This window comes from Ammospiza nelsoni, chromosome 6, assembly GCF_027579445.1.
Source record: "Ammospiza nelsoni isolate bAmmNel1 chromosome 6, bAmmNel1.pri, whole genome shotgun sequence".
Lineage (NCBI taxonomy): Eukaryota > Metazoa > Chordata > Aves > Passeriformes > Passerellidae > Ammospiza > Ammospiza nelsoni.
The window spans coordinates 25,851,285-25,877,927 of record NC_080638.1 but is presented as its reverse complement, the minus strand read 5'-3'; the positions used below and the strand labels follow the sequence as shown (position 1 = coordinate 25,877,927).

The 26,643-nt window shown below is 38.3% G+C and overlaps 1 protein-coding gene across 1 annotated transcript in view; it reads left to right on the top strand.

Moving 5' to 3' along the window:
* CSTPP1 (centriolar satellite-associated tubulin polyglutamylase complex regulator 1) overlaps positions 1-26,643 on the top strand; it is a 79,130-nt gene that overhangs the window by 15,784 nt on the left and 36,703 nt on the right. The window contains exon 3 of the mRNA XM_059474488.1: positions 8,890-9,020. Within this exon, the coding sequence (XP_059330471.1) occupies positions 8,890-9,020 (131 nt within the window). The remainder of the gene's footprint in view (positions 1-8,889; positions 9,021-26,643) is intronic.

Sequence of the window (26,643 nt, the reverse complement as noted above, 5' to 3'; positions counted from 1 at the left end):
CCACTGAGAAAAGGTCTGTAGTAGAGTTTGCTGTGATGCAAATTAGATATTCAATGCTGATATAACCGTTTGATCAGCAACTTTCCCCATCATTCTGGAAAATTGCTCAGTTGTGCTTGCTGAGTCACTGTTGGAATATATAGGAAGAGATGAGAAACATAAATAATGATATATCCCCCACAGATGTAGTGGGATTACTTACAGTCTTTTGCATACAGTCTGCAATGTGTATATAAAGCAGTAATCTCACCTCATGCTTGGTCACCTGCTTGAAAGATTGGATTTCCTGCAGTTTCTCAAAGTGTTTTGAAGGAAACTGTTTTAGTAATATGAAATTGGGAACTGGAATTCAGTAGAAATGCACTCAAGAACAGCAGCTTTGGAAAAACATAGCAGCATAGAAAATTTGGTACATGGTGTTTTTCCCCATATTGTATGTGGGAGTTTAAAAATTACTCTTAAGAATGAAAGGCATAGTTTTATAATTTTCTGTTAGCAATATTTTCTTTTTAACATATGATTTCCTCCAATAAAGCTTTTGATGTTTTCAGCAATAAGAGTACCAGTGTTGGATACATGGTAACTTCATGAATAGTAGTACCTCTCTCTGTGGTACTAACTCACATGGTTTAGTTCTTGTTTTAATGAAGCACTTTGGCATGGGTCTAGGCTACTTCATGTATATAGGACATCAGTTTTAGAGTTCTTGGCTTACATCTGTCTAACCCTATAAGGCTTCCTATTAAATTGGAATCAAGTAGTGTAAGTTTAAGGAACACTTTATTTCTTCCAGAAATACCTTTAAGGAAAGATGGATCCAAATTGAATTTGGGGTTTGGTTTTCTGTTGTTGGTTTGGGTTTTTTTCCCAGTTTTCTGTTGTTGGAAGGACTTTTGTATTTGTTCTTAGGCTGCAAAATGTTGAGGAATCACAGAAAACCTTGAGGAACATTTCTAATTGCTATGCTAAGAGGATGTGTTCCCTAATATATGTGTTCCCTTGTGGACAAGACCAACAGATGGAATTTTTTTTTTACATTAGGTATGCCAAACTGTAAAAATCAGCAAATGTTTGCAGCAATGGAATCTGATAAGATCCCAAAATAGGATTTCTTATCCTTTACAGGATAAAATCCCTTAACTATGTCTGCATCTCCAGTAATATCAAACACCAAAAGTCTTGTAAGCCTGAAAAATGCATTTTTGAAATATGGTTTGTCTTCCTTTTCTGTAAAAACAGCACTAAACAATAGCAAGAAAAGCAAAAAGTCTAGTTTCTTGAAATCTGCATGTCTTCAGAGAACCTGAGATTTTCTGTGCAGTGCTATGTTGAAACCATACAGATCCCAGAATACATTAGCTTTAGTGAGTTGCAATAACCATGTCCTGCAAATTTAATATTATTGTGTATCTTCAAGTGAATTAAACAAACTGTAGCTGGTCAACACTGTAGCCAAGAACTTGTAATGAGCACAAAGTGGTTTAGCTAAGCAATCTCCAAATGCAGAGTTAGCATTAATGTCAAATGATCTAACTTCATCTATATTAGGGAATTTTGACAAGGTTCACTTGTTGCCATGATGAAAATATTGGAAGCTGCTCAGTCTTTGATATGCTATAGTCCTTGCCAAGGCAACTGAATTGGATGACAGAGTACCAGTTGTAAATTTCTTCCTCTGAATTTCTCCAGTCAAAGGAAGGCTGAAATGAGCAAATAGGGAATCTGTTTGCATGGCACCAGTGTCGAATCTCTTTGGAACAGGTATTCAGTTATATTTCAGTATTTTGTGCGTCACCACAGCCATAACATGATTGGGCTGCTACCTTTTAAAATAACTAAAAGTCTAGTTTATTAAACATGGAACTGTCTTACATCAGGAGAATTCATGCAGAATGGAGCAAGCAGGCCCTTACTTGTACTTATGCTTTGGCCTCAACTTTCTGCAAAGTCAATTTGCTTTTACATGGTGTTTTACTTTGATCTCAGGAGTTCAAGATGGGTGCAGTTCCTCAATAATTTTCAAATCTATACTCCTCCTTTGGTGGACATTTATGCTTTGGTATCAAAATCCATCTCCAGCCGATGTCAATTCCATAGCTACTTTCTGAAGTGTTAGATAAGAGGAAATCAGAGTACTACCTTGTGTGGCTTGTGTTTTTAATAGTGTTTTTCATCTTTGTGCCATCCTGTCACCCTTAGCACAGATTCATGGTATGGTTTCTGTGGCATCTTAAATCTAGTGAATGAATTCCACAACACAACAGTGAGGACAGAAATAATCATTGGTTAATAAAGGAAGCCAAAGAATAGAGATCATGGTGTATGATAATGAAGCTAACAGAGGACTTGCTCCCATACCCTCAGAATATAGAGAGTTATAGAGCAGTTCAGAAGGAATTTTCTTCTTGCCCCAAAATGCCAAGTTGGACTACTTGAACAAATACTAAATAGATTAGCTGGAGAGTTATCAGTTTTCCTGGTGTAGTCATAATTTTGGATTGGTTTTTTATTTATGTATTTAGTTTAGGTTTGGGCAGAAAAAACCAGGGTTTTTTGAGGGAAGCTGGGTAGCAACTTACAGTCTTCTCCATAAAAGCTAGTTATAATGGTGTTCATGCAGCCATTCCTGTGGTATGCAACTTACACAGTTTCCTACTGTAAAAAATCTCTGTTTATACCAGCAAGACCTCTCCAGACTCACTGAAGCACCATGTAGTTTGAAATTGCACCTGATCAGACTGAAAGAGCTGGTCATGGGTGATTGATGCTTATCTGTGAAGGCTTCTTTACTTTTCCCTTAAGCACCTTGGAGGGCTTCTGCAGGGCTATTTATGGTCTTTCATTGTATGCCCTTTCCCGTCTTCCTGAATGCTGAGCTTCCCAGCTCATAATTCTAAGAAGAAGCTTTATTTCACCGTAGAAAGGGGCCCCAATATGTGGCCTATTATATCCATATCAGCTTGCTTACCCTTTTCAAACAGCTATTGTGTTTTAATAGGGCCCTGCCTGGCAGGGGGAGTCCTTAATTCCTGCCATGTAAGAATGGTCAGCTTGAGTTACAGCAAACTGCAGGATGCTGCTCTGATCAAAAGGCCTCTGTTTTTAAAGATTCCCACGTCCCCACCCCTCCCCATTTGCCTTTTAATTTATTTTTTTTTTTAATCCTGGGCTACTAATTCAATACAGTGTGGTCATTTTAGCTTGGGATTTCCAAGGCTTGAGGTGTTAAATTACTGACCTAGCATATGAAAAATTAAGGGAGAGGGACTCTAAAAAAAGATAAAGGCTTTCTGGGTAATAACAAGCAAGCGCAGCAACTCCTTTAATCCTTTCCTTCTCCAGAATCTGTAAACTGGTCTCAGAGGGTTTGATTTGCTACAAAGCAACATAAGAAAGCTTGTTCACTGCCTACTCTGAGCTTTGTCACAGGTGCTGTGGTTCATTTCCTTCATCCCAGTACGTGGGATAATCTTTGTACCACCTGCATTAAGTCTGCCACGAATACAGAGATTTCTATCCTATATCAAGTAGTCTGAAAACAGATAATTAAAATTTGTCACTTCTTTCCCTCTTTCCACACCCTTCAGCTGAAGTAATCTTGAGTGCATGAGACAGGAAGGATCTCAAAAGATCCAGTCTCTGTGTTTGCAGTCTTATATCACCCAATCTTGCCAAAATTTTTTTATGTTAATGATTTCCTATCTGCCTAGTTGTTAAAAAAAACGATTATTTCCCTTAAAGCCAGTCATCAGGAATAACTTACAGCATCTGTTTTGTCTTAACACATTTCCAAGGAAATGCCTAAAAAGCACTGCTAATTTCGTTAGAGGGAGATGGTGGTTTCCTTGAGGCTGACCTCAGTGTCCCAAGTTTTAAGATGTGTGGAATTTAAAAAAGCACTTGAAACAATGGCTTTGAATTGAGGAATGCTCATAGTCCTACTCTACTTTCCAAGGGGGATAGCTAAAAAAGCAGTCCAGTGATTCATCTGAATATTGCAAATATTGTAGTAGTCTTAAACCAAGAGGTGAAGAATAAAATGATCTTAAAGTACATTCATACAGCAATAATCTAATCACTATGACGGTGATTTTTTTTTTTTTTACCCAGTTATGCCTCCAGCTTTAAGTGTTCCCTCTCAGGGTTCCTTCTAGGCAAGGTAAACCTCACTTTACTATCTCAGAGCATAGCCTTAGGCTAAGTGCAGTTGGTTATTTGGGGATGCTTTTTTGTTGTGGATGCGTTATTTAACAATAGAAATTTCCTGTTTTGTAAAGTCTTTTGCATTTCAGTATTTTCTATTGCTAGAGCTAGTTATTTGTTACCCATTGTAGCATAGTCTTTAATCCTAATACTCCTGGTTATCCCTACTTACTGTGCTTTAGTTCACACAGTGAAACAGTCTTGGAGCTCTGGCTCCTTTCAGGTTGGGCTCAACCGGAAGATGTGTTCCTTCTGCAAATGAGCATTCAGTCAATGGGACTAAATTGAAGTAGTCCAGGGCATGTGTCAAGAAAAACAAATCCTGGGATGCCCATGATGTTGACATCAAATCCTCTGCACTGCTTTTCTCTACAGACCTTTCAGTCAGACTAAACATAGCCTCTGACAGCAGCTTTGCATTTGAGGCTAACTTATTTTTGCTTGAGACACTCAACTCTGTTTTAATGGCTTAGACACTTATGCAGCTGGCAAGAGAAGGGTGTGTGGGGGAGTGTGTAAGTGGTTTATGCTCAAGAAGCCTTCAAAATTTTTTCTTCATCATACTCTTGATCGAAAGTGCAAGCAGTAATGCTGTCAATTAAGGAAATATGGTCATTATCCCTTGTTTTCCACTTGGTAGAGGAGGGGTCCTGTGAACTTGTTCAGCTCTTTGCATGGTAACCAAAGGTGGTACCTGCTAGGGGGACAGCAGGGTCCTGGCAAGCTCTTCTATCCTTCTCGAGGACTTGGGACTCTGCATTGTGCGTATTTGGCTTTGCCTGAGTTCAGCAGGCAGAGGCTAACTGCTGCAATGGGTTTCAATTGAGATGTTACCATAGTATCCTGGGACTTTTACAATCTATTTAGAAGTCCAAAGGTTTGAAAAGAGTGCTTGAAAGTTTCTGGACTCTGGCAGGTTGCCGAAAAGTAAATACACAAGAAGACAAAGCCTTATGAAAGCTGCTCTGTTCAGAGAAGCGGCACCTGAGTGCTAGGATTCCCAGCACAGCCATTTTTGAGAGCTGTGGCTGTTTTATCACAGTCTCCTCCCAAATCTTTTTTCTTCCGTTCACGTGTATGTGCCATCCCATAAGATTAGCCTGGGTGTGCTGCCAGATGCAGCCCTCTTAGCAGTGGTGGTGGAGGAGACTGTTCTGGGGTTTGGCTGCTCTGGGGCACGGAAAGGAAAGGAGTGAGAAAGCATCCTGAAGCCCCTACTGTAAGAATTTCTTTAAATATCCCCATCAGCTGAGAACCTTGCTTTATTCTTCTCTCGTCTTTCTTCAGGATTTTCTCACAAGTGAATGGAAAAAGCTGTTTTGTTAACAGAGTATCCAGTTGCCTAACAATTCTTGTGTGAAATATGAGTGCTCACAGTAAACTGGTGTTAACTAATGAACATTGAATTCAATTTGTAGTCTTGGTTTCAGCAAGACAAATAAAATCACATCATTAATAACTGTTGTTAGTCTTCTAATTTTCCTACTCTATTTACTGGTAGAGGACTGAAGCAATCATTAGGTTTGCAATAGGAGGCTTGGAGACTAGCACAGTTGTTGAAAGCTTTCTTCTAGAAGGAATCTCTTGCAGATGGCTACACTTTAAATGCCTGAAAGAGGAAAAAGAGCAATTAACCAGAGAAGTGAAAAATTGTTTTCCCTACTTCTGGGTTCCCAAACCCATTTCTAAATGATTGAGGACAAAGTAATAACTTGTTGAAGTACCCTGTTTTTTTCCTAAGTCTTTATTCTTCAAATGTGCTGAAAAGTTCTGGCCACTTAACTTTGGTAACAGTATGAGCTGTTCACTGAGAGGAGGACAGATAGAGGGAAGACTGAGCAATCCTAAGGGAAGAATCTCAGCAGCTGTTCAACTTGCTGAGAATGATTGAGCTTAATGGTGAAATTTGCTCCTTTATTGTTGATATCTTGCTTAAGCCATTCCTCTGAGTGCAGCTTATTTCATTTCTGCATTCAAAAGATATTGGGAAAAACATCTGTTTGCATGTATAAAAATCAAGGTAAGGTGTGGGTCATATGCCCTACTTACTGTTGGAATACATGTAACAACTTTGGGTCGTCATAATTTTTCTTTCTTCTAGAAATGTTTACCTGTAAGATTGCCACATTAATGGTATCTTCATCTCTGGGCAGCTGTTAAAAAAAAGATGGCCAAGTTATTTTGGTAGTGGCCATCTGCCCATGATCTAGGAATTGCAACATATATAGTTTATTCAAAATATATAGTGTTCCTGTCCCTTGTAGTGATCTTGACCCTATCTGAGAATAGATTTGTCATTGGGCTGCTTGCTGGATAGCTCCATCATGGGCTGATTCCTTTGAGCTGAACTTTTACTACTTAAAAGGAATCTAAGTATAGGGTGTCTGAAATGTAGCATCTTAACTGGGATAAAATTCTGACTCCCAGGCTTGCAATCTTGAGCTTTTGGGGGAAAATCCTTCCATTGTATAGTTAAACAAAATCCTCCTTTACTCAACTTGCTGGCGGCACTTGGCTGTCAGCACGACCAGGTGTGCTGATGTTCCAGCATATCCACCCACTCTTTTAACTGAGTAAGCAACAAATGATATCATACCCTTCTGCCTGGTAGGTTTAAAGCTATCCCATGCTGAAAAAGTGAGTGACTAGAGTTTTTGCTTATTAGAAATAAGGAGCAATATAGTGGGGCTGTCTCCTGTGAATTAATAGTATGTTGGCTTCATGTCTGGACCTTTCCATTACAATTGTGCTTCCAAAATCTGCTTCCAAAATTTGCATGTTCTGTAGATGTTCTGAGCAGCATAATTTGGTGCATTTCATTGTGTCATTGTGCCTTCATTTTCTTTCTCTTCCAAAATGTCTCCCTTGTGTGTGTTTTCTTTCTGAAAGCTGACTTCTTCTGTTACACCAACTTTCTTCTTTTTCATCTGTATGCTTCTTTTGTCCATCAGTCTTTCATCAGTGAAACAATGCAGATCAGAAATGAAAGAAGTCATACAGGCTGTGGTTTGGGATGAGAAGATCTGAAATTCCATTTCCAGTTTTGTCACAGGCATCTTGTGGGACTTTTTGCAAGTTACTTTACCTTACTCTGAACTTGTTCACTCTAAGGCAGTGAGTGACAGCACTTTGTAACGAACACTCTTTGCTTGCAATGATAGTCATGTAATTTTGGCGTATTTGGATCCAGCACATGATTTATTTATTTACTTTAATCTCTTGAGACAATGGTTGTGCTTTACTTTGCATGAATAAGGTTTCATAAATATGAAATACTGTATGTGTCCATGATATTTACAGGAAGAATATTCCTGATTCCAGGATTCAAATGTCATGAGTGTTTCTTAATCATAAGGCGATTGTACTTATTTTATTTACATTTCCTTTTGGGTAGGGGGGCTAGAAACTATGTTCTGTACTACCTTTCAACACATGACAACAGATTCTCTTTGCTCACATATGTTTGAGAACCAGGATATTAAAAATGAGAAATGGTGATTCCTTTTGTAAAAACTGAATGGCTTCTCTCCACACACACACCACACCCACACCCAGTTGTTACATGACTCAAATTTTGCTGAAGTCTGTGTGGAATAATTCTCTTTCAAATGTGAGACCCTTTTCTGTATTATGAAGGATAAAGTGATTTAAAGTCTTTATATTAAAAGAGGTGATTTAAAATTGCAGACTGAGAGGGTTCACACTGACCACCAGATTTTGTCTGTTTCAGAGATGCTACTTTTGGAGAGGATCTGCTGTGATGAAAGTAAACTTGTATCTTTTCATTAATTCTCATCTATGAGGGAGAGTTAAGCTGCTGTCCCAAGTGAATGTTTTAATGATCTCTCTGGAGTGTTTCAAAGCTTTGTCCCACTTGCATGATGCCAAGTGAAATGCACAAAATCTATCTTTGAGGCAACCCTGTCATTATACCTTTTGGTATATAATGTTTGTATTTGCATTTCTTTTGTTCTTGTATGTTGAGCTTTACCATGCCCAAAGGAGAACCTCTTGCACTTCAGAGAAACCTTTGTAAGACAAATGTTTGCTATAATAAGTTAGCCTAAAGTGCTTACAACTCATATTTTAGAAATTTATACTAAAATACAAAAACATGAGTGTTGAATTGAAGATTCATCATAATGACCAACTACGTTTTTCAAAATGCATTAGTGCAAATGGTTGTTTAGTGGTGTGTCAATCAGCTTTTCATCACAACTGCAGTAAATTTTATCCAATAGTCAATTTTCAGTAACCTAGAAATGATACCTTGAAGCTTCTCTTAAAGAGGATTTTTTTGTGGCTTTAAAGAAAACTGTAATGTAAACAGCAGTGAAGTTCAAAGGTACTAAAAGAAAGGGCATCTTCTGGTCAAATAAACAACAGTTACTCTTGGCAAGCCATTTTCCAATGGATTGTTTTTAAATAAGTGGGTCTTGGACACTTCTTGCTGGGATTCTTTAGAATCAATTTTACTTTCACAAACCTCTAATTCCTATAATTAAAATTCAGTGTGTGGTTTTTGCAAATAGTTTTCTCTCTAGAGAACAGATGGGTATAAACTTTGGAGATTTGGTTTCACAAAATGTAATGGCCAGTGGTTTTCTTGCTGCTGTTCTAGTTGTTCCCAGAATATTCATGTTGGTTCAGCTTTCTAACATTGTTGTTTTGACTTTCTGTCCACAGTTTTAACAGCGTGCGGCAAGGAACACACATCTTGTTCCGTGAGTTCAGCTTTGTCCAAGCCACCCCTCATAACAGGGCCTCTTTTCTTCGGACCTTCTGGAGGTGTTTCCGAACTGTGGGGAAAAATGGAGGCAAGTATTCCAGCATCTGCTGCTGTCCTGTTACCTTGACATGAAAATCGTTAGCCAGGCTATTCATGCACTACACATACTGACCCTTCACATTGCATTCTAATATCCTAACATTATTAATGGGGAGAGAACATCACATTTCCTGTGGAATGGTTAAAAATGGCTCCCAGAATATAGCTGTGTAGAAGCACCTTGTTGCCAGTGCTACTTCTATAACAGAACAGCATGTCAAGCAACAATAGATCAGAGGGAGGACATTGTGGGCCTGTGCATTGAGATAGATAGGAAAAAAATGTGCTGGAGGTTGGTGGCTGGGACCCAGAGAAGGTTAGAATATTGGGTGTGGAGCATGAGGGAAGGGGATGCTGAGATTCTCAGCCAGCTGGGCTCCTGAGTGCTTTCATTGGGAGCCTGCAGGAGGCTGGGTTCAGTGGTGTGGGGCAGCTAACACTGCCACCTGAGCTGTGTCTGAATAGTCCTGCCATAGCTAGGTGATGCTGCAGAATCCTGATGGCTGTGGAAGAGGGACCACTGACAACTGTGTGACCTCTTCCCCAACCCTACCCACAAGGAAAAAGCTCCAGTGCCAAAATAAATGCTCAGCACTGTGCTATCATGCCTAGCTATTCTTATATTACACTTGGTATATTAGGTATTACAGAACTGGCTAGAGTTCAAAATAAACTCTTGTAACTACATGCAACTAAAATTATGTTTTGTTTTACTTTTTAATTTGGTATTTTAAGCAAATACACTGAAAGTTGCTGTACAAATATGAATGTTGGTGGGGGTTTTTAACTGTAATCCTCATTTCTTTTAGGCTATTCAGACTCATTTCTTCTTGCAGGAAAGACTAGAACCATCTCTTAAATATAGATAAAACCTTGCCTTCTGGCTAAGCTTTGCAACACTTCTGGTTTTGATGAACAGAGTTTGCCAGACCGTGAATAAAGACTTTTGTGTGCCATCTAGATCTTTGGCAATTAAGCAATCACAGTTAAACATGGCAAAATCTGCAGTAAGCTGCTGAAGTAACTGACTATGCTATCTGTAACACCTTCCTCTCACTGAGAGGTACTTTGTTATGTTATAAATAATTTACTTTAGTTCAGGAATAATATTTTAAAGATTTGAAGTAAATTATATAATACTAATTTAACAGTATGCAGTAAGGACATACCTGTTTTGAAATCAGGTCATAGTCAGGGAAAAAAAAAAGTATACTCCTAGATGTATTTCTATGGGGAAGTTAGAGATAACAGTGAAGAAGTCATCCAGCAGAACTGCAGCTGTTTGTGGTAAACCATATTGAAAAATTGAGAAGAAGCTCTCTGATGCAAAGTATCCACTGCAGTACTTTCAGTGCAAGGTTTCATCAGGCTTCTTTTATCCAGCACCAACCACAGCCAGATGAAGGGCACCTGGATTTGTTGAAAAGAATGGATAAGTTTTAGTTTCATAGTATCTCCTTTCTCTTTAGCTTTTAGTAGTTTTGTGTGAGTGTGGAAAAGGCCATAGAAGAAAGTATAATTACCAAGGTACTTTGAAGAGAAAGCGTAATAAGCACAGGAACAAAAGCTCAGCTGGATGTTGCTAAGCTCTGGTTGTGGCCTAAAAGGAGTTCAGTGTGTATTTTTCTAACTTTTAAGTCCACTAGCTTCACTTTTTAGTCTGGGTAAATATTACATGTTTATCTGTATATTTATACATCTACATACATTTTCTTTTTACACTAACCAGAGACAGAAATGCATCACTTTGGATAAATTACTGTCAATATTTTCTTCCACTTAGTCCAATTTCTATGGTTCTCTAGTCATAATTATAGACTAGAACCTCAGTATTTTTTATTTCAGTTTTACTTGCTATGGATTTTTTTTTTACTATACCTGCGTGAGGAACTCAACATTCATGGCCACTTAAGAATTGAACTCATTTACTGAGAAGCTGAACCTGTGCAATGTGGTGGGTGAAATATGCTCATTACCACACTCAGGCATAGAGTAGACCTTGATGTTTTTTCTTAGCTGTGTTTGCATGGGAAACCTGTGCTGAAGCAGACTCCTGAGAGGACCACAGAGAGAGGAGCACATGCTGCAGCAGCTTTGCTGGCAGGACTTGTCACTCCGTGGGGGACTCAAGCTGGTCCAGTGCATTCCTGCAGGACTGTGCTCCATGAAAGGGACCTACTCTTTGTTTGTGATGAGCTGCAGCCCTTGGGAGGGTATTATGCTGCAGAAGTTTGTGGAGGAGTGTCTGTGGAATGTCATATTGGAGCTGGGGAAGAGAGCAAGGAGATAGAAATGGCAGAGACAATGTGTGACAAACTTCCTGGTCTCCCTGTGTCACTTTGGGGAGGGAATGTAGTAAAGAAATCAGGAGTGAGGTTGAGCCCAGAAAGAAGAGAGGGCTGAGTGGAAAGTTTATTTGGTTTTATTTCTCACTATCCTACTCTGATTTCATTGGTAATAAATTCAATTTCATTTCCCCAAGTCGAATCTGTTTTGCCTGTGATAGTACCTGGTCAGTGATCTCTCCTGTCCTACTCTTGCTTCATGAGCATTTAATTATATTTTCTTTTGATTGTCCAGTTTAAGGGGGGGAGAGTGACAGAATAGCTTTGGCGGGCACCTGGTCAGAGTCAAACCACCATAAGGAGATAAGTTAGTTATGGAGTCCTGGTAAGAAATTCTTCTTATGGTTATATACTATGCAACTATGCTGTTTCTGAAATTAGTAGCAATATAGCTTGGGCTAACATAGGAATGTTGCTTTTGAGACCTGAACTAGAATTTCTGCATTCGATGCCCTGTGTGAGGTGTATGAAGTGTTACTCATCAAATGGCCACTTTATGTCAATGGAATTTCTGTGTGCAGAAAGGGATGAAAATATACCCTTTGTTTTCTACAGCACGATTCTTATCTGCCCCAGTTTTCTCTCTGGGTTTGTTTCTCAGCAGGGATTGCTCCATTCTTTGTCATTGATTTATGTCTGTGAAGAACTATGAAAGCATCTTTTGTCTTCCTTTGTCAGAAGTAGTACATTCACTAACTTCCATGTCTTCTAGGTTGTTCTTGGTTTTATTTATTCCTTTATCATAGAAGTGTTTACTGCTATTTCCCCTTCTCTCAGTTACTTTACATTTCATTCCAGATTTGAATTTCATGTTTTAGGAGTGGGTGGTGGCTTTTTCTTAATTTTCTCCATCTGTGGAGGGTATCCCTGATAAACGACATAAATACCAACCCTCTGAGGATGTAAGTCCACCCAATAAATAACTTACATCAAAGCTTGTACCCTGGCTGGAGGGAAGCAAGAGAAAATATTAAAGATGTAAGATGATGCAATTTTGTGAGCTTATACAAACTCACAAACCCCCATATTTTCACTTCTGAGTGTGTAATTAGGATTTTAGAAAAGTAGACAATATTGCACAAATAAGTTAAGTGATTGCTTAATCTGGCTGGTAGCTGTTCCTCCTTGATGCAGGGAAATTTACTGCTTTGTCTGTCAGTCTTGACCATGCCTGGACTTGGAATGTGCATGTCATTCACCCCAGCAGATGCACCTAGCCATGAGTTCTCAAATATCCAATAATAGAGAAATCTGTCTGAACACAAGCAGTGCTTAAATGTAACAATCTGTGTGTGTTCAGAGCCATGTATACAGTAACTGAAATGCACTAACATTACTGTTTCTCTTTGGAAACTGCTGTAGATGTTACTTTTCTACTTAATTCCTTATCCTTTTGAATTACTGGGAAATAGCTCTTCATGAAGAAATATAGCATATTTTATGTTATTTTTCTTTCATGTTAGCTCTGTTACTTGATGGGTTGGGGTTACCTTGACTTTTTAAAGTCCTTTCGTTTGGAGGCTACATTTATTTTTATTTTTGTCTCTGAATAGTAAGGGAAATTTACTAGCTTCAATAAATGTGATGGTTACACTTCAAAAAGTAAAGAAAAATTTGTTGGTTGGGGGGATTGTTTGTTTGTTTATTTTTTCTTAAGAGGATTTCTTTTTGGTGATATGCTGGATCCATTTTACAGGATTTTCCAGTGGGTTTAGAAGCTTAGTAAGATGCAGACTTCTATTTTCAAGTATGCATAAGCATATCTGGGATTCCATGCATTGGGAATGTGATACCAGGACTAGAAGGAAACAGATGAATGTGATCCAGTAACAAGAAACTGAGATTTCTTGGTGAAAAATATGTCACAGAATTTCTTGTGATAGAATCACAGAATATCCTGAGTTGGAAGGGACCCATCATGATCACTGAATGCAGATCCTGGCACTGCACAGGACAACCCCAAGAATCACACCATGTGCCTGAAAGCATTTTTCAGATGCTTCTTGAACGGAAGCCTCTTGCTTCTGTCAGACTGTTGCTGTTACTATTTCCCTGGGGAGCCTGTTCCAGTGCCCAACCACCCTCTGGGTGAAGAACCCTTTTCCTAATATCCAGCCTAAGTCTCCTCTGACTCAGTTTCATGTCTTCCTCAAGCCTTTTCCCTGGTAACAAGAGAGAGGAGATCAGTGCTTGCCCCTCTCCTTCCCCTTGTGAGGATGCTGGAGACTACAATGATGTTTCCCCTCAGTGTCTTCTCCAGGTTGAACAGAGCAAGTGATCTCAGCCCCTTCTCATATGACTTTCCCTTCAGACCCTTCACCATCGTTGTAGCCCTTCTTTGAACAATCTATAGTAGTTTAATGCCCTTCTTATATCATGCCACCCAAAACTGCCCCCAGCACTCGAGCTGAGGCTGCCCCAGGGCAGAGCAAAGTGGGACAATCCCTTCCCTTGCCTGGCTGGTGCTGCTGGGCCTGATGCTCCCCTGGACAGGGTTGGCCTTCCTGGCTGCCAGAGCACTGCTGACTCATAAGGCACCTTCTGTCAACCAGGCCCCCTATGTCCCTTTCCTGTGGCACTGCCCTCCAGCCTCTTGTTCCCCAGTCTGTCCATCCAGGGCCACCCCATCCCAGGTGCAGAATCCAGCACTTGCCCTTGTTAAATTTCATATGGTTGGTGAATGCCCAGACCTCTAATTTGTTGGGGTCTCTCTGCAGGGCCTTTCTGCCCTTGAGAAAAGGGATTTGCCCAGTTTAGTGTCATTGACAAACTTACTTGGTATTCCTTTGAGTCCCACATCTAGGTCGTTTATGAAGATGTTGAGAACTGGTCATAGGATGGAGCCCTATGGAACTCCACTAGTGAGAGATCAGCAGTGAGTCTGTTACCCCATTCACTATAACCCTTTGTGTCCTCCTTTAACTTGTACCAATGATACACAACACTCACAGAGGTGGTTAGAGGACAGCTTGTGTTTGTTGAAGCATAAGGATCAGTTAGCAACAGATTTCTCCCAGAGGAAGGCAGAATGGCCAGAAGTCTTGTTTTTCCTCTGCTTGTGCTTAAATTGACCTCTTGGAATCTATCTGACCTGCTCTTTTGAATTGTCTGTTCCTCAAGACTCTTTAATTAAAACTGTGCTTTCTCAGTTTAAACGGCCCCTGCAGAGTTCTGCTGTGAAGCCTCATAAGGTCAACATATGCCTCTCCCAGCCCCCATGGCTTTCATGTCTTGTTGGTTCTCTGTTTTTAATTAAAAAGAAAGATTTTCCTTAAATGCTTTCCAGCCAATTAGAGAAATTTTGCACTGAGAAACTTGTTCCAGGCCTGATGTACTGAGAAGTGAACAGAAAGCTCAGTCAGAACCATTGGCATTTCTTTTCTAGAGTCCCAGCTTTCTTTGGTGCTTTTCAACAGCTTTTCTCTTTTTTCTGTCTTTGCACCTCCCCCCCCCCTCCCAATTTAGAACTGCTTCCAGCAAAAATAGCTGTTGTTTGATACCTTAGATTTAGCACTGAAATGTAAAACTGTTGCAGAAAGTATGTTAGACTGTATTGCCTGAGAATCCTTTTTGCAGACACTTGCCTCCCCTTCAGACAAAAGGTACATTTACTGTTCATATTGAAATAAAATCTTATAAAATGACCAGGTTTCTTTCCCATTCATCACATGGTGTGATGGCTACCTCTTTGTTTCTGCACACTTGAATTAGGAAATTGGAAGTCTAGCTGTCTCTGGAGCTTGTGGAAAGGGAGGTTTACCACAACCAAGCACACAAGCTATGTCATGAATTGAGAAGAGTGGTAAGCCTCTATGACTAATTCTACTTCAGTTTGCCAGGAGGGCTAGATTCCTTACAAAAATTAAAGAAATGTCTTATCTATGTTATTCATGTAACTTGGAGATGGAAAAGAGCTAAATGGACCACTGTTCTCCCAGCTCAGTTTTGAAATATGCTATTGTAATGCATTTTTGCTGACAAGATTACTTTCCTGAGGTTACAAAATCCCTTTCTTTGCTAGTGTCATTCTAATGCTTCCATATGTTATTCTTTATATTAAATTACTCTGCCTTTTTTTTACTCCCACCTTTGTAAGCTTTTAGACTATCTTAATTTTTAGTTTAGTCAATCTCTGCTAAGTGAAATGTTTAGAACAATACAGTGATGATCACAGTAAATATCAGAATCTTTTTTCCTTTCCTTTTTGTTACTAAAACTAAATCAGATTTTTATACCATGTTATTGTAGGAAATCTTTTATGAATCAGTGAGGTCTCACAGCATGTCCTAAAGATAAGTTAGCTGTGTTTTCTGGAAATTCATTCTGCAGTGAAATAGCCTTGGCTGAAATGATTGATCTCTAACTTTACTCATGTCATAGTTCCTTCGTGCTACAGTTACAGCTGTTGCTATTTATGATTTATCAATGTAGCTCTGCCTGGAAGCACTCATGACTCTGGAGTATCATGACAAAGGATTTCTGTAGCTGGGGAGAAATAAGTGGAGGATTACATTTTAGAGATGGTGAGATATATCTACAAGGCATTGTAAGTTAAAACGTCTGCATTACATAGAGCTAAAATGCATTGCAGTAATCATTTGTAGAAGTGGGTCAGTGATGGAATCTTCAGCTAGTCTCTCCCTGAATTCAGTTCATGCCATTCTGTCAAGGCAGTTTGTGAAATTAAATGTAGTACCCTGAAAATCCTTCTTGTCTAATCTGCTTTGGGTTTATTTTTCACCCCAGTATTATATTTCCTTTTCAGCTGTCTCTGAGCATACACCAGCTCTTTTTAATATTCAAATGCTTTTTTTCCAATTTAATATTCCAGATGTGTATCTCTCTAGATTTTTTTTTTAAACCAGTAAATGTTTCTGTTTGTTTTCTAATGTTTTCTGGCTATTTTGTGTCTTTTGACACTTCTTCACTGGTTGTGTCATTGGCAAATTAAATTAATATGTTCTTTACTTTTTGTCCCAGTTGAGCAAAACATTTAAATAAGCAGTAATCATTGTTGCATTCTGCTAAGCAATTATCCAAAATTCAACTGGTAATTATTATTACTATTTGCTTTGCAGTCTTCTGGCAAGTTTCCCATCCCTATGACAGCATTCCTATTCAAACCAACTGAAATAGATTTTTTAAATTAAGACTTTTTTAGGTTCCAATGTAGTCTTGAAGAGTTAGTATTACAAATTGTGGGGAAGTTCCCTGGAACAAAACTGTTCTAGATTGTTTGACCTGGCCTGGGATTCTGAATGCTCCATGTTTCTTATATTAAATAAACTTGGTCTACCTCTTCTGTCACTTGTGACATGTCTTGAAAGATGATCTGCACATTTCATATGCATAAGCGATCATCTAATAGAATGTCTATGAAGCCTTAGTTTCATTAATTAGTACGTTTTATGATATTTGCTGATCTATTCTTCAGCAGCAGAGACGCTGAAAGGGAGAGGTAGAGAAAGTAGGTGAAAATCTTGTTTTGTCTCAATTCCTTATACTGTGACTTTCTGCAAAGAGGTTTTATGAGAAGGGTCTCTGTGAAGCCCACATGTGCTTTCAGCCCAATGTTGGCTCTTAGTCTGCCCTGAGAGGTGAAAGCACCTAAAGTGAGGAAATCATTATCTTCATCCCTTCTCTGTAAGCCCTAAAGCATACTTCTGCCCATGCTGTTGGCTTCAAGTGTGTGTCTGTGCTGTGTAATGCAATGTTTACATAGACAACTAAGCTTGGGGTTTGTGTTTCCATATTGCACAATTCAGCACTATCTGAAAATACTAGCTTGGGACCTGCATGTTGCAGAGCTATATTGCTCTGACAGCAGCCTGAGCCTAGTTGATCTGTCTCAGCAGATCAGTGGACATAAGGGAAGTGTTGTGATGGTGTGTCTGCGCTCATTTCTGTGGAATAAACTCTAGCATCTCTGTGTTGAGCTGCTGTGAGCACTGTAGCTGCAAACTGAGGAAGAAGACTGAGGATGGGGAATGTGTATTCAGCATGAGCAGAAGAGTAAGGACTCTCCTTCACACATGTAATTAAGTCTTCGACATAGCCTTGGTACTAGGAGTTACCATTTTAACTGGAGAAATAACTATGTTTTTGTCTAGCTGCACAAAAAATCTCTGAACAAATTATTTTTGTCATTTTTCATCCCAGATTCTTCTTCAGCTTTTCTTTCTCATGGTCTTATTATTTATAGTTTCCATCACTACACATTCACTTCCTAGCTTTCCTAAATTAACTCAGCTGATTTATATAGTGTGCTCCTGAGTCTTCAATATGTATCTCATTCATTGGATTCAGACCTGACCTATATCTAGAAGTTTTTTTTCTGTTTGTTCATTGGAAATATGCACAACTACAATTTCTGGCCCCCTGTTCTTCCACTTAATCTATTAGTTATACTCAGAAAAGCTTTATATTCAGTTATTTTAATAAAATAAGCTTGAAAGTGCCATTTATTTCTTTTGAGGAATTGATTTTCCCCAGTGTTGTTAAAAAGACTGACTGAATTTCTGTTTCTATAACTATATTACTGAACTCTTCCAGTAAGCCTTTTCTTGTTAGGCAAGATAATTTGATCCTAGAAACTTTAAACCTATCATGAAGTCCCTACTTTGCAATTTGTTTTGAGGCCTTGGTTCCATTCAGTATATCCATGTTTGACTAAAGTGTAATGTTGAATTAAGTACAGAAATTCTTGGATCCTTTTAAAGTTGCCTTACCTCAGTCAACATCTTGAAGTCTGGTTTAAATCGGTATGATCGGGTATAAAGTTGTTGTATATGATGCAAAGGATTGTTGGCTTACTCTTTGTTATGCCCCTTTCAAGGATCCTAGATGAGTATCAGTAGAAGTGATCTGCATGCATGATTAGTACTTTGATATGCTGCTGCTGTGAAATGGGGATAAGGTATTACTATGGAAAACCTGTAATCTGCAAATGAGTTATGAAATGTAGTCAGTAATATTTATAAGTTAAGCTTGATCCATTTTGAATTTGTCACAGGACATGACTGTGGTAACGTACAGTCTGTGATGCCTTCCTTCATAAGCTGGTCTCAGGGTGATTTGCATTCTGTGATCCTACCAAGCATGAATCTCATAACCTCTGTTGGAAAAATGGAGCTTTCTTTATCTCGGATGAAGAGATACTTAAATATCCATCACTTCTTGACCCCTTTTTCTCTTAGAGCATATCCCATGGGATTCTTCCAAAGAGATCTCTGAGGTCATTAAAGTATGCTCTCCTGAAATCCAGGGCTGTGGTCCTTCTAATTGCCAGGTAGATACATTTCTGAAACTTTTATAAAATGGTTTTTCAGGTATAAAGAAAAACACCTTAGAAATGCTTCAGGCACAGGAGAAGCTTACACAGAAGTTCACACTTTTCTAGACTGCAATGTTAAGTTAGCCAAACCCCAAAAATCCGTAGGATAAAAGCTTTGCTAATTCTAGTGCTCACATAGATACTTGTCAAATCCTGTCTTCTCTGAGGTTTTCCTGCATTAAGATTCAGACCCAGAAATAGTCAGTATTTATATCAGCTAATTTAATGAATTTGTACAGATTCTCCAGTAGAACTTGGGTAATATTTGTAATGCAGTAATCTGGTGTTTCTCAGTAGAAGAAGCCATAGCATCAAGGGGGGGCTGGAGAGTACATGAAGTACACAATAAACCTAAAGGAAACTAAACATTTGAGAAGATTTTTTTTTCTGTTTGGAAAAGCAAGTGTGTGAGATTCCAAAGTGTTCATTTTCATAGAGGGTAGGGAGAGATGTGAGGAAAGGCAATATTGTCCTGAATAGAATTTTAACTCTTCCCCTTCAGTTCCTTTGTGTTGTGGGACAAACTCATTGAGAACTATCTTCATCCCTTTCTCTAGTCAGCTCTTTACCTGTCCATTTTTTTATTATTTATCTCTGTTTTGATCATCTGTTTGCCAAATATTTGTTTCCTTCCAGCTATGGTATTTGCTTATCTGTTACCACTTTTCTCTCTACTCTTTCTGCTGGAGTTAAGGTATTACATATTCCAAGTGCTCATCTAGTCTTCATTCAAATTTCCCTTACATAATTCCCAGAATAACTTAAACATTTTCTGAAAAGAAGTCAAGCTGTCAGTTCTTTTTGCATGAGTTATCTCTGCATCACTATCTGATATCAGAAACAAAGCTTTTTCTTTATTTCTTCTTTGTCATCCCCATTCCCCATGCTGCTGTTAGGTATTTCTTCATTCTGCTGGCAGAGGCAGAAGGATAGGTGTGCTGTGAAAAGTTACAATGCAATGCAAATGCTAGTTAACATGATTAGGATAACCAGCAGTTAATATTGCAGCTTATTCCTGAAAGAATTTATTTTTTTCTGTCTACTTTGATTGGAAACTTTTCTTATCAAACCCTTGAAATGACTGAGCAAGTGTAATTGTCGTTAAGGTGCTGAGAATTGTCCTTAAAGCTGAGAAGTGTTTCATGGCTTTCTTCGGTGATGGACAGGACCTCAAATGTGATGTCTTAATTTCAGAATGATGATTATCGATAATACTTTTCTGTGCCTACTCTCTAAGGATCTCCAGGTATTTTTCAGACATTAAGGATTGAAGCTTCCCAAAATTTTTTGACAGTACTATTTTCATTTAACAGTTTCAGAAAGTGAGACAGGGAAATGGAGTAATTAGCTGAAGTTCCCATAGTCAGAGTTCAAGATGTTTGGCCTTTTGATATATTACTCCAATTTTATATGCTAAAGTTATATTTTTTACAGATACAGGATTGCTTTACTGTGAAACAAGTAGGAAAATACACATATGTTAGTATGAAGCAACATTGTCTACATAAATTGTAAGAATCTGTTGGTTTTTTTAAAATGTTTTGAGTGTACTCGTCTTACTCAGAAAGGTGGATCACTGTGCATGAGCTGTGTGGGATGATGCAGGATGTATTTGTAGTTGTTTTCAAGTTTGATGTTACAGCCCCCTTTGCTACATGCTTTTCTCAACAGAGTCTTTACAGCAAGATAGAAATCAGTTTAATTAAGATACGTCATCGAGTTCATCATCTCTGTTGTAGAACCACATGCTCAGTATTATTCTCCTGACAATTCTTTGCTCTTCAGGGGGGTAAGGTTATTTCTTGTGTGTGCAATACCTGTCTGAAAGTGTGTACCCTGTCTGAAAGTGTCTTGGCTCATAAGCAGTCTGGTGCTTAGCTGGTAACACTATCACTTAGAAAGCCAGTCTTGGTGTACAGAGAAATTGCTGGCTTCTAAAGTAAAATTGGCAAGAGATTATCCCTTTATCCCTTTTGAAGAAGCTCAAAATAGAAACTACTTTATATGCTGAAGTATATTCTTTATTCATCTTCCCTTATTGTAAATTCAGACTCTTTTCCTTTTATACAGAGGTTGCAGTCTTTTGTTGTTTTAGCTTAGCTTCAAAGTACTAGCTAGTAGAGTCTTGTTCAAGCATGTTGCTCCTCAAGGGACCGACCACCTTATAAAATAGCAGACAGTTCTTTCCCCTTAGGTCCAGTCTACTAGGCAAGTTGCATACAATGTCTAGTGAAAGATTTCTTAAACATATCTGTTCTGTGAAGGGCCATCTTCTGAGTTCTTTCATTTAAAGAGTAAAACAATGAAGCTTAGAACCTGATCTGGCTATGTCATGTCTTGCTATTTTTCTGGAAAAATAAAAGCTGAACTCTGGATCTCAAACTCAGCAAAGTGGGATTTTGGCATTTGCTCTCAAGAGGCTGCTCCATGGGAAGGTTGAATCTGTGCATGGTGTAGCTAAAGCCAAAACTAAGGAATACCTGCTGAAGCATGTCCCTTTTTTGCAGGTTGTGTCCATCATCTCTTGTCCTGTGAGTATACAAGTTTGATGCCCAAATTCAAAATCTGATGTACTTCTTTGGTAGTCAGCAGAGAGTGTCTCATTCACAGGGTGGTTTTGAGTAGTTCAGATGGGCTTCTGGTCACTATCCTTCTCCTGTTTTTTACACTAGGAGTTTAGGTAGAACAGCCTTTTCATTGAGGCTCTAAATTCAGAGCTTGAGGAGAGACAACATAAAAATTAAATTTCACTCTGCATTTCAAACATTTTCTGTTTTCTGGATCAGTACGTTAAACCCTTAACAAAATGTGTCTTTCTAATGATGCTGTGTTAATTTATCCTGGCACTCAATATTCTTAAATAAAGAATCATGAGTAAAGTTCATGAATACATTTTAGCAAAGTTTTTTATTCCATGATGCTTTTTGTCCCTTATAAATCTTCCCCAGCTTTTGTATCTAAAGTATCCCATAAGCAAAGCAAAGGGAAATGAATATTGTATTAAATCTTAGTAGACTAGAGGAATTAAGAAACAAATCAATGGTTGCTGAAATCTAATTAGTAATCTCTTCAAGCATTTCCTTTGAACCCCAGCTAAGATATCTTGCAGAACTAATATTAAAGAAAAGAAGGCTAGTAAAATGTTCGTTATCTGTTTCTTGGTAACTAAACATTGCTGTCTTTAGCAGATTGTGCTGGGTTGACTCTAACTGGATGCCAGGTACCCACCAAGGCTGCTTTCTCCCTTCCCCTCCTTAGCTGGAGAATCAAGAGAAGAATATAACTGAAGGCTTGCCGGTCAAGATGAGGAGTGGGAGAGATCACTCACCAGTTACTGTCATGGGCAAAAATTTGACACGATTTGTGGAAATTAATTGAATTTATTACCAATTAAATCAAGAGTAGGATAAAGAGAAAGCCAGATCTTAAAAACACCTTCCAGCAAGCCCTCCTTTCTTCCTAGGCTCAGTCTCACTCTGGATATCTGTACCTCCTTGCCCCACCAGAGCTACAGGGGTATTTCTGCTCCAGTGTCTGCAGCACCTCCTGCCCCTCCTTGTGCACTGACCTTGGTGTGAGAGCTGTTTCTCTCACACAGTCTCACTTCTCCCTCCAGCTGCAGCTGTGCAGTTTGGGGTTTTTTATCCCTTCTTAAATATGTTATTGCAGAGGCACTCCCATGGTCACTGACTGGCTCAGCCTTGGCCTGGGATGTGTTGCTCTTGGTTCAGGCTGGCATTGGCTCTGTCACACCTGGGGGTGAAGCTTCTTAAAACTTCTCACACAAACCCTCCCTGCATCTTCACCCACTACCAAAACCTTGCCACACTAACCCAACACAGAGATGCAGCAAATAAACAGGGTTTATACTAAGGGAAGCAGTTTTTAAAGAAATAATACAGCTAATGAAAGCTTTGTTTGTTATTTCTTTTGTCTTTCTCTGTTAGAAAAATGAATCTGGAGCATCCCTATACACACACAGGGCCTGGAGCTTTGTTTTGCAAGGTCTTACTCTGATTTAAAATAAATTCAATTACTTTTTATGTACTTAAAATATTATTTCTGATAATAGGCATGCTTTGGGTGTATGTAAAGGCAATTCCTAGTCAGACAGCTGATATTGAATAGGGGTCTTAACTTTTTTTCTTGGTGCCAAGTAGAAGATGTCAGTATTTTCCTCTGTTCTCTGCTGTCCTTGTTGTACTTAGATTTGCTGGAGCAAATATGGGATAAGCAAGGAAACTCAAACTGGCAACTCCTGAATCTTAATCCTGTTAATCCGTATCTTTGGCAAATCCCTTAATCTCACTGTACCTGCATTTTTCTATTTATAACCTAGAGTTACACCTGTTGGATTGAATTAAGTAATTTTAGGACATACAAGTGCTGGCTGGATCAATAAAACTGAGAGTATTTAGCTAGCTGTGTAGATCAAATTTGGCAGAATCAACGCCTTAAGGAACTTTTGCTTTATTGTTAGTGATAAACAGCTAATGTTAGACAGATATATGTAAACTGGTAACTTCTTTCCATTGAAATAATGTAACTCTCTTTTGAATACAAAAGAAGAGTGATTCAAACATTGTAAACATTTGAAATATAAAATCTTTAACATAAAAAAGCCTTTAATATCAGTCTTCTCTCTGCTCCCCCTCACCCAGTTCAGACTCAAAGTTTTTTCCTGTGGGAATTTTCCTGCCTTTTAACAATTCTTAGGATGATATTAAAATCAATTCTGGAGGAAGGCAGGAAAGGCTTTTTGATAGACAGAACTGGACTTCAAGAGTTATATCTATTCATGTGAAAACTAACCAAACCTGCAGAGAGTAAATATGAAAGTGCGGCTCTGTTTGTTGTGGTTTGGTTGCACAGGATTGTCACACATAGTGTACAGAATCACTTTGAAATCTTTCAGACCTGAAACAGATTCAGAAGAGTGTGAGGTGCACTATTCTTCTTAGCCCAATTGTTAACATTTGCTCCTTTGCCTTTTCTTACTCTCATTGTGTTTGAGCATTTGGTAAATGTTTAATAAAAAGCTAAGTGTTGGTCAGATACAACCAATAATAATTTGTGGATAGTTGTATGTTTCTAACTGGTACAAACTGAACATATGAAAAAAGTAAAAATTCAGATTAGGAAAGTGTCATCATACAAGCAAATCTGTCTTCAATTTTTTTTTTTTTTTGGTGAGCATTTTTTATATAATGGAGATACAGGTAGAGAAGAATTTTACTTTCTGTTCACTTATGACTACTCTACAGGGCAGTGACCTCACTGTTATGTCAGTTTTAAACAATGGCTCTAAGGTATTTTTAGAAGAAGCTTTAGTGTTAAGTTAATCTAATATTTTCAGCAGCCTCAAAACGATGGATATTTGCTTGCCAGTAAGTTAACTCACCTTAAAAATTTATTTGTCTTTTAAGATCTTTTACATTTACCATAGCAAAAGGAATTTACGTAACTCCTGAAGTTACACAATAGTGTTAATTTTGGAACTGGAGCATGGTGGTAATTGTAGAGAAGCCTGAATGCTTAAGGAGTTAACTGTGTCATCAAACATAGTCCTCACAACCTAGGAATGTGATTGTTCAAGTTATAGCCAGAAGTTATTCCAAAATCTTGTTGTCAGATTATAGTAACTTTTTGAGGAAATACAGGCAAAAATAAATAAATAAATACAGAAAAAATTAATAAAGAATTAAATAGATTGTACCTCTGTAGAAGAGATGATTTAAAGAAAACATCAAGAGAGTTTTCTTCAAAATACTGCCGTTTTCAGTTATTGAGGTATCCAGAAGTGACTTTTCTGTTCTTCAGGAACTTTGTTCAGATCACTTTGAACTTAAAATGGTTCCAAGGTAAATGCAGATTTGACAGATATTATTTTCCTTGAGGCTTAAAGAAAAAATAGCATTTTGTTTGTCTTCTTTGATGATTTTGAGGAGAAACAAAACGAAATAAGCAAAAGTGACCACACTGAGAAAGAATTGTTAATGAAAACATCTCACAGAACATACCTTCAATTAAGCCTCTGAGACTGGCTCCCATCTGCTGTAATTGGAGGTGCAATGCAGAACTTCTTGGGACTTGAATGCAGGCAGAACAGCATGTAGGCTGCTAATTTTTCTGGACAAGAATGTGTTTTCCCTTTGCTAACTGGAGAATTCTCCAGATATACTCAGTACCGTGTTCTTCTATCCTTTCACTACTTGTACTGCTATTTTTAAAGCTTATTTTTAACTCAGATCACTTTCATAATTAGATTTCTCTGAAATCTTGACATTGGATTATCTCAGTGGGATGATCTGGGAATCAATTGGGTGACTTTTCATAGAATTCAATTTTGGCTTTAAGTGAACTACTTCAAATTCTACTAGAGTCAATATATTTGAAAATTGTTGCAGAATTTGTTCTCCCATTTCTGCATGTGTAACTATATAATTATTTTCCAGTTACATTAAGGTACAGGTGAGAACTGAAGGGATACTGTATTCTGCAGTTTTAGCCTGGTCTGGATGGTACCTCTACCAAATATCCTTTGGTTATCTTCTACAGTTTTAGCATGTGACTTCTATGACTGAGAGCTAGAAGACATCTAGGGACCAATAAACATTGTGATAGTTCAGTTGTTTTGTGCATGCACATTGTTGCAAGCTTTAGATTCACTGAATAGATAAATTCTGATAAAACTACTGCATGCAATCCCCTTGCTTCCAAGTAGCATTAAATGATTTGCAAAGGGCTACAAGCACCGTGACAGGAGCTTGCAAGGCAACAAAAGAAAGGCAAGTTCCTTCACTGGTTTTGAAGGGGCTTCAAAGTTCCAAAGTATTTTAAATTTTTGCTTGTTGAAAAGTCCCAATTCCACAATGTTTTACCTGAGTCACAGGTGAGTTTGAAGAAGCTGCCCAGTAACTACATTGTGTGTATAGGCTTTGTCTAACATGGAGGCGATGGTGTTGCAATAGAGATGTTTTTAGGGAGTGGGGTGAAGCATGCTGTATTGCAGTATTTGTTAATGCAGCCATTTTTGATTAGAAGTGCATAAGCAGGTTAGGGCACGGAGGAGCACCTGTTCTCTCACTGAGTGTCAAAGCGTTTACCCTTTGATGAAACAGCAGAGTATCTGTGTGTGAGTTCAAACGTCTGAAAAACTGGCAGCTGGGTTTTCTCCACATAAAATTGCAAGCATTCTTCTCCAATCATACTAGCCTCCTGTGCATTCTCTCTCATTTGCTTCAATCCCTCCCTGAAATCTTCTATGTTGAAGGCAGAGTCTGCCAAAGATGGATTGTCAAGAAAAGCAAATTCTCCCTCTGAAGACCTGGTGTCATTCATTGGTATGTGAGAAGGGTGATTGTAAATAAACAACAAATTATTTTGAGTTATGTGTAGTATTAATTCTAGTAATGTATACAAGGACATGCAGCTGACTGGATAAGGTAGAGATGCCATTAATGTTTAGAAAGAACTTATTCCTGAACCCAGTTAAATGCTTGACACTTTATCCCAGAAGCCTTATTGTAACAAGAACAACTGACACTGTCCTTATCTTAGCATTATCTCTAGTGTCTCCTTGGTTTTATTCAGTTGATCTTACCAGATGAAAGAGAACCAAGAAAGTATGTGTGTGTCCTGTAGAGTTGTCCAATACTCAGTTAAGTGTTGTTGTTGGTAATGCATGTTATGATCCCACACTGTATCTTTAATATAAATAAAGGAAATACACAGAACTGTATGTTCCACCCCACAGTGCAAATGGATTGCCCAGGAATACTTGCAAGTTGAAACCTGTTCTTTAGAAATTGTGCATTCATTACCTTGGAAGCAATATATTTTTTCTTTCTTCACAATCATTTTTTAAAATGGCTTTAAAACCAAACCACCATGCTTCATGTGGCTATGAAACATTTATAGTTGGTTTATTCTAC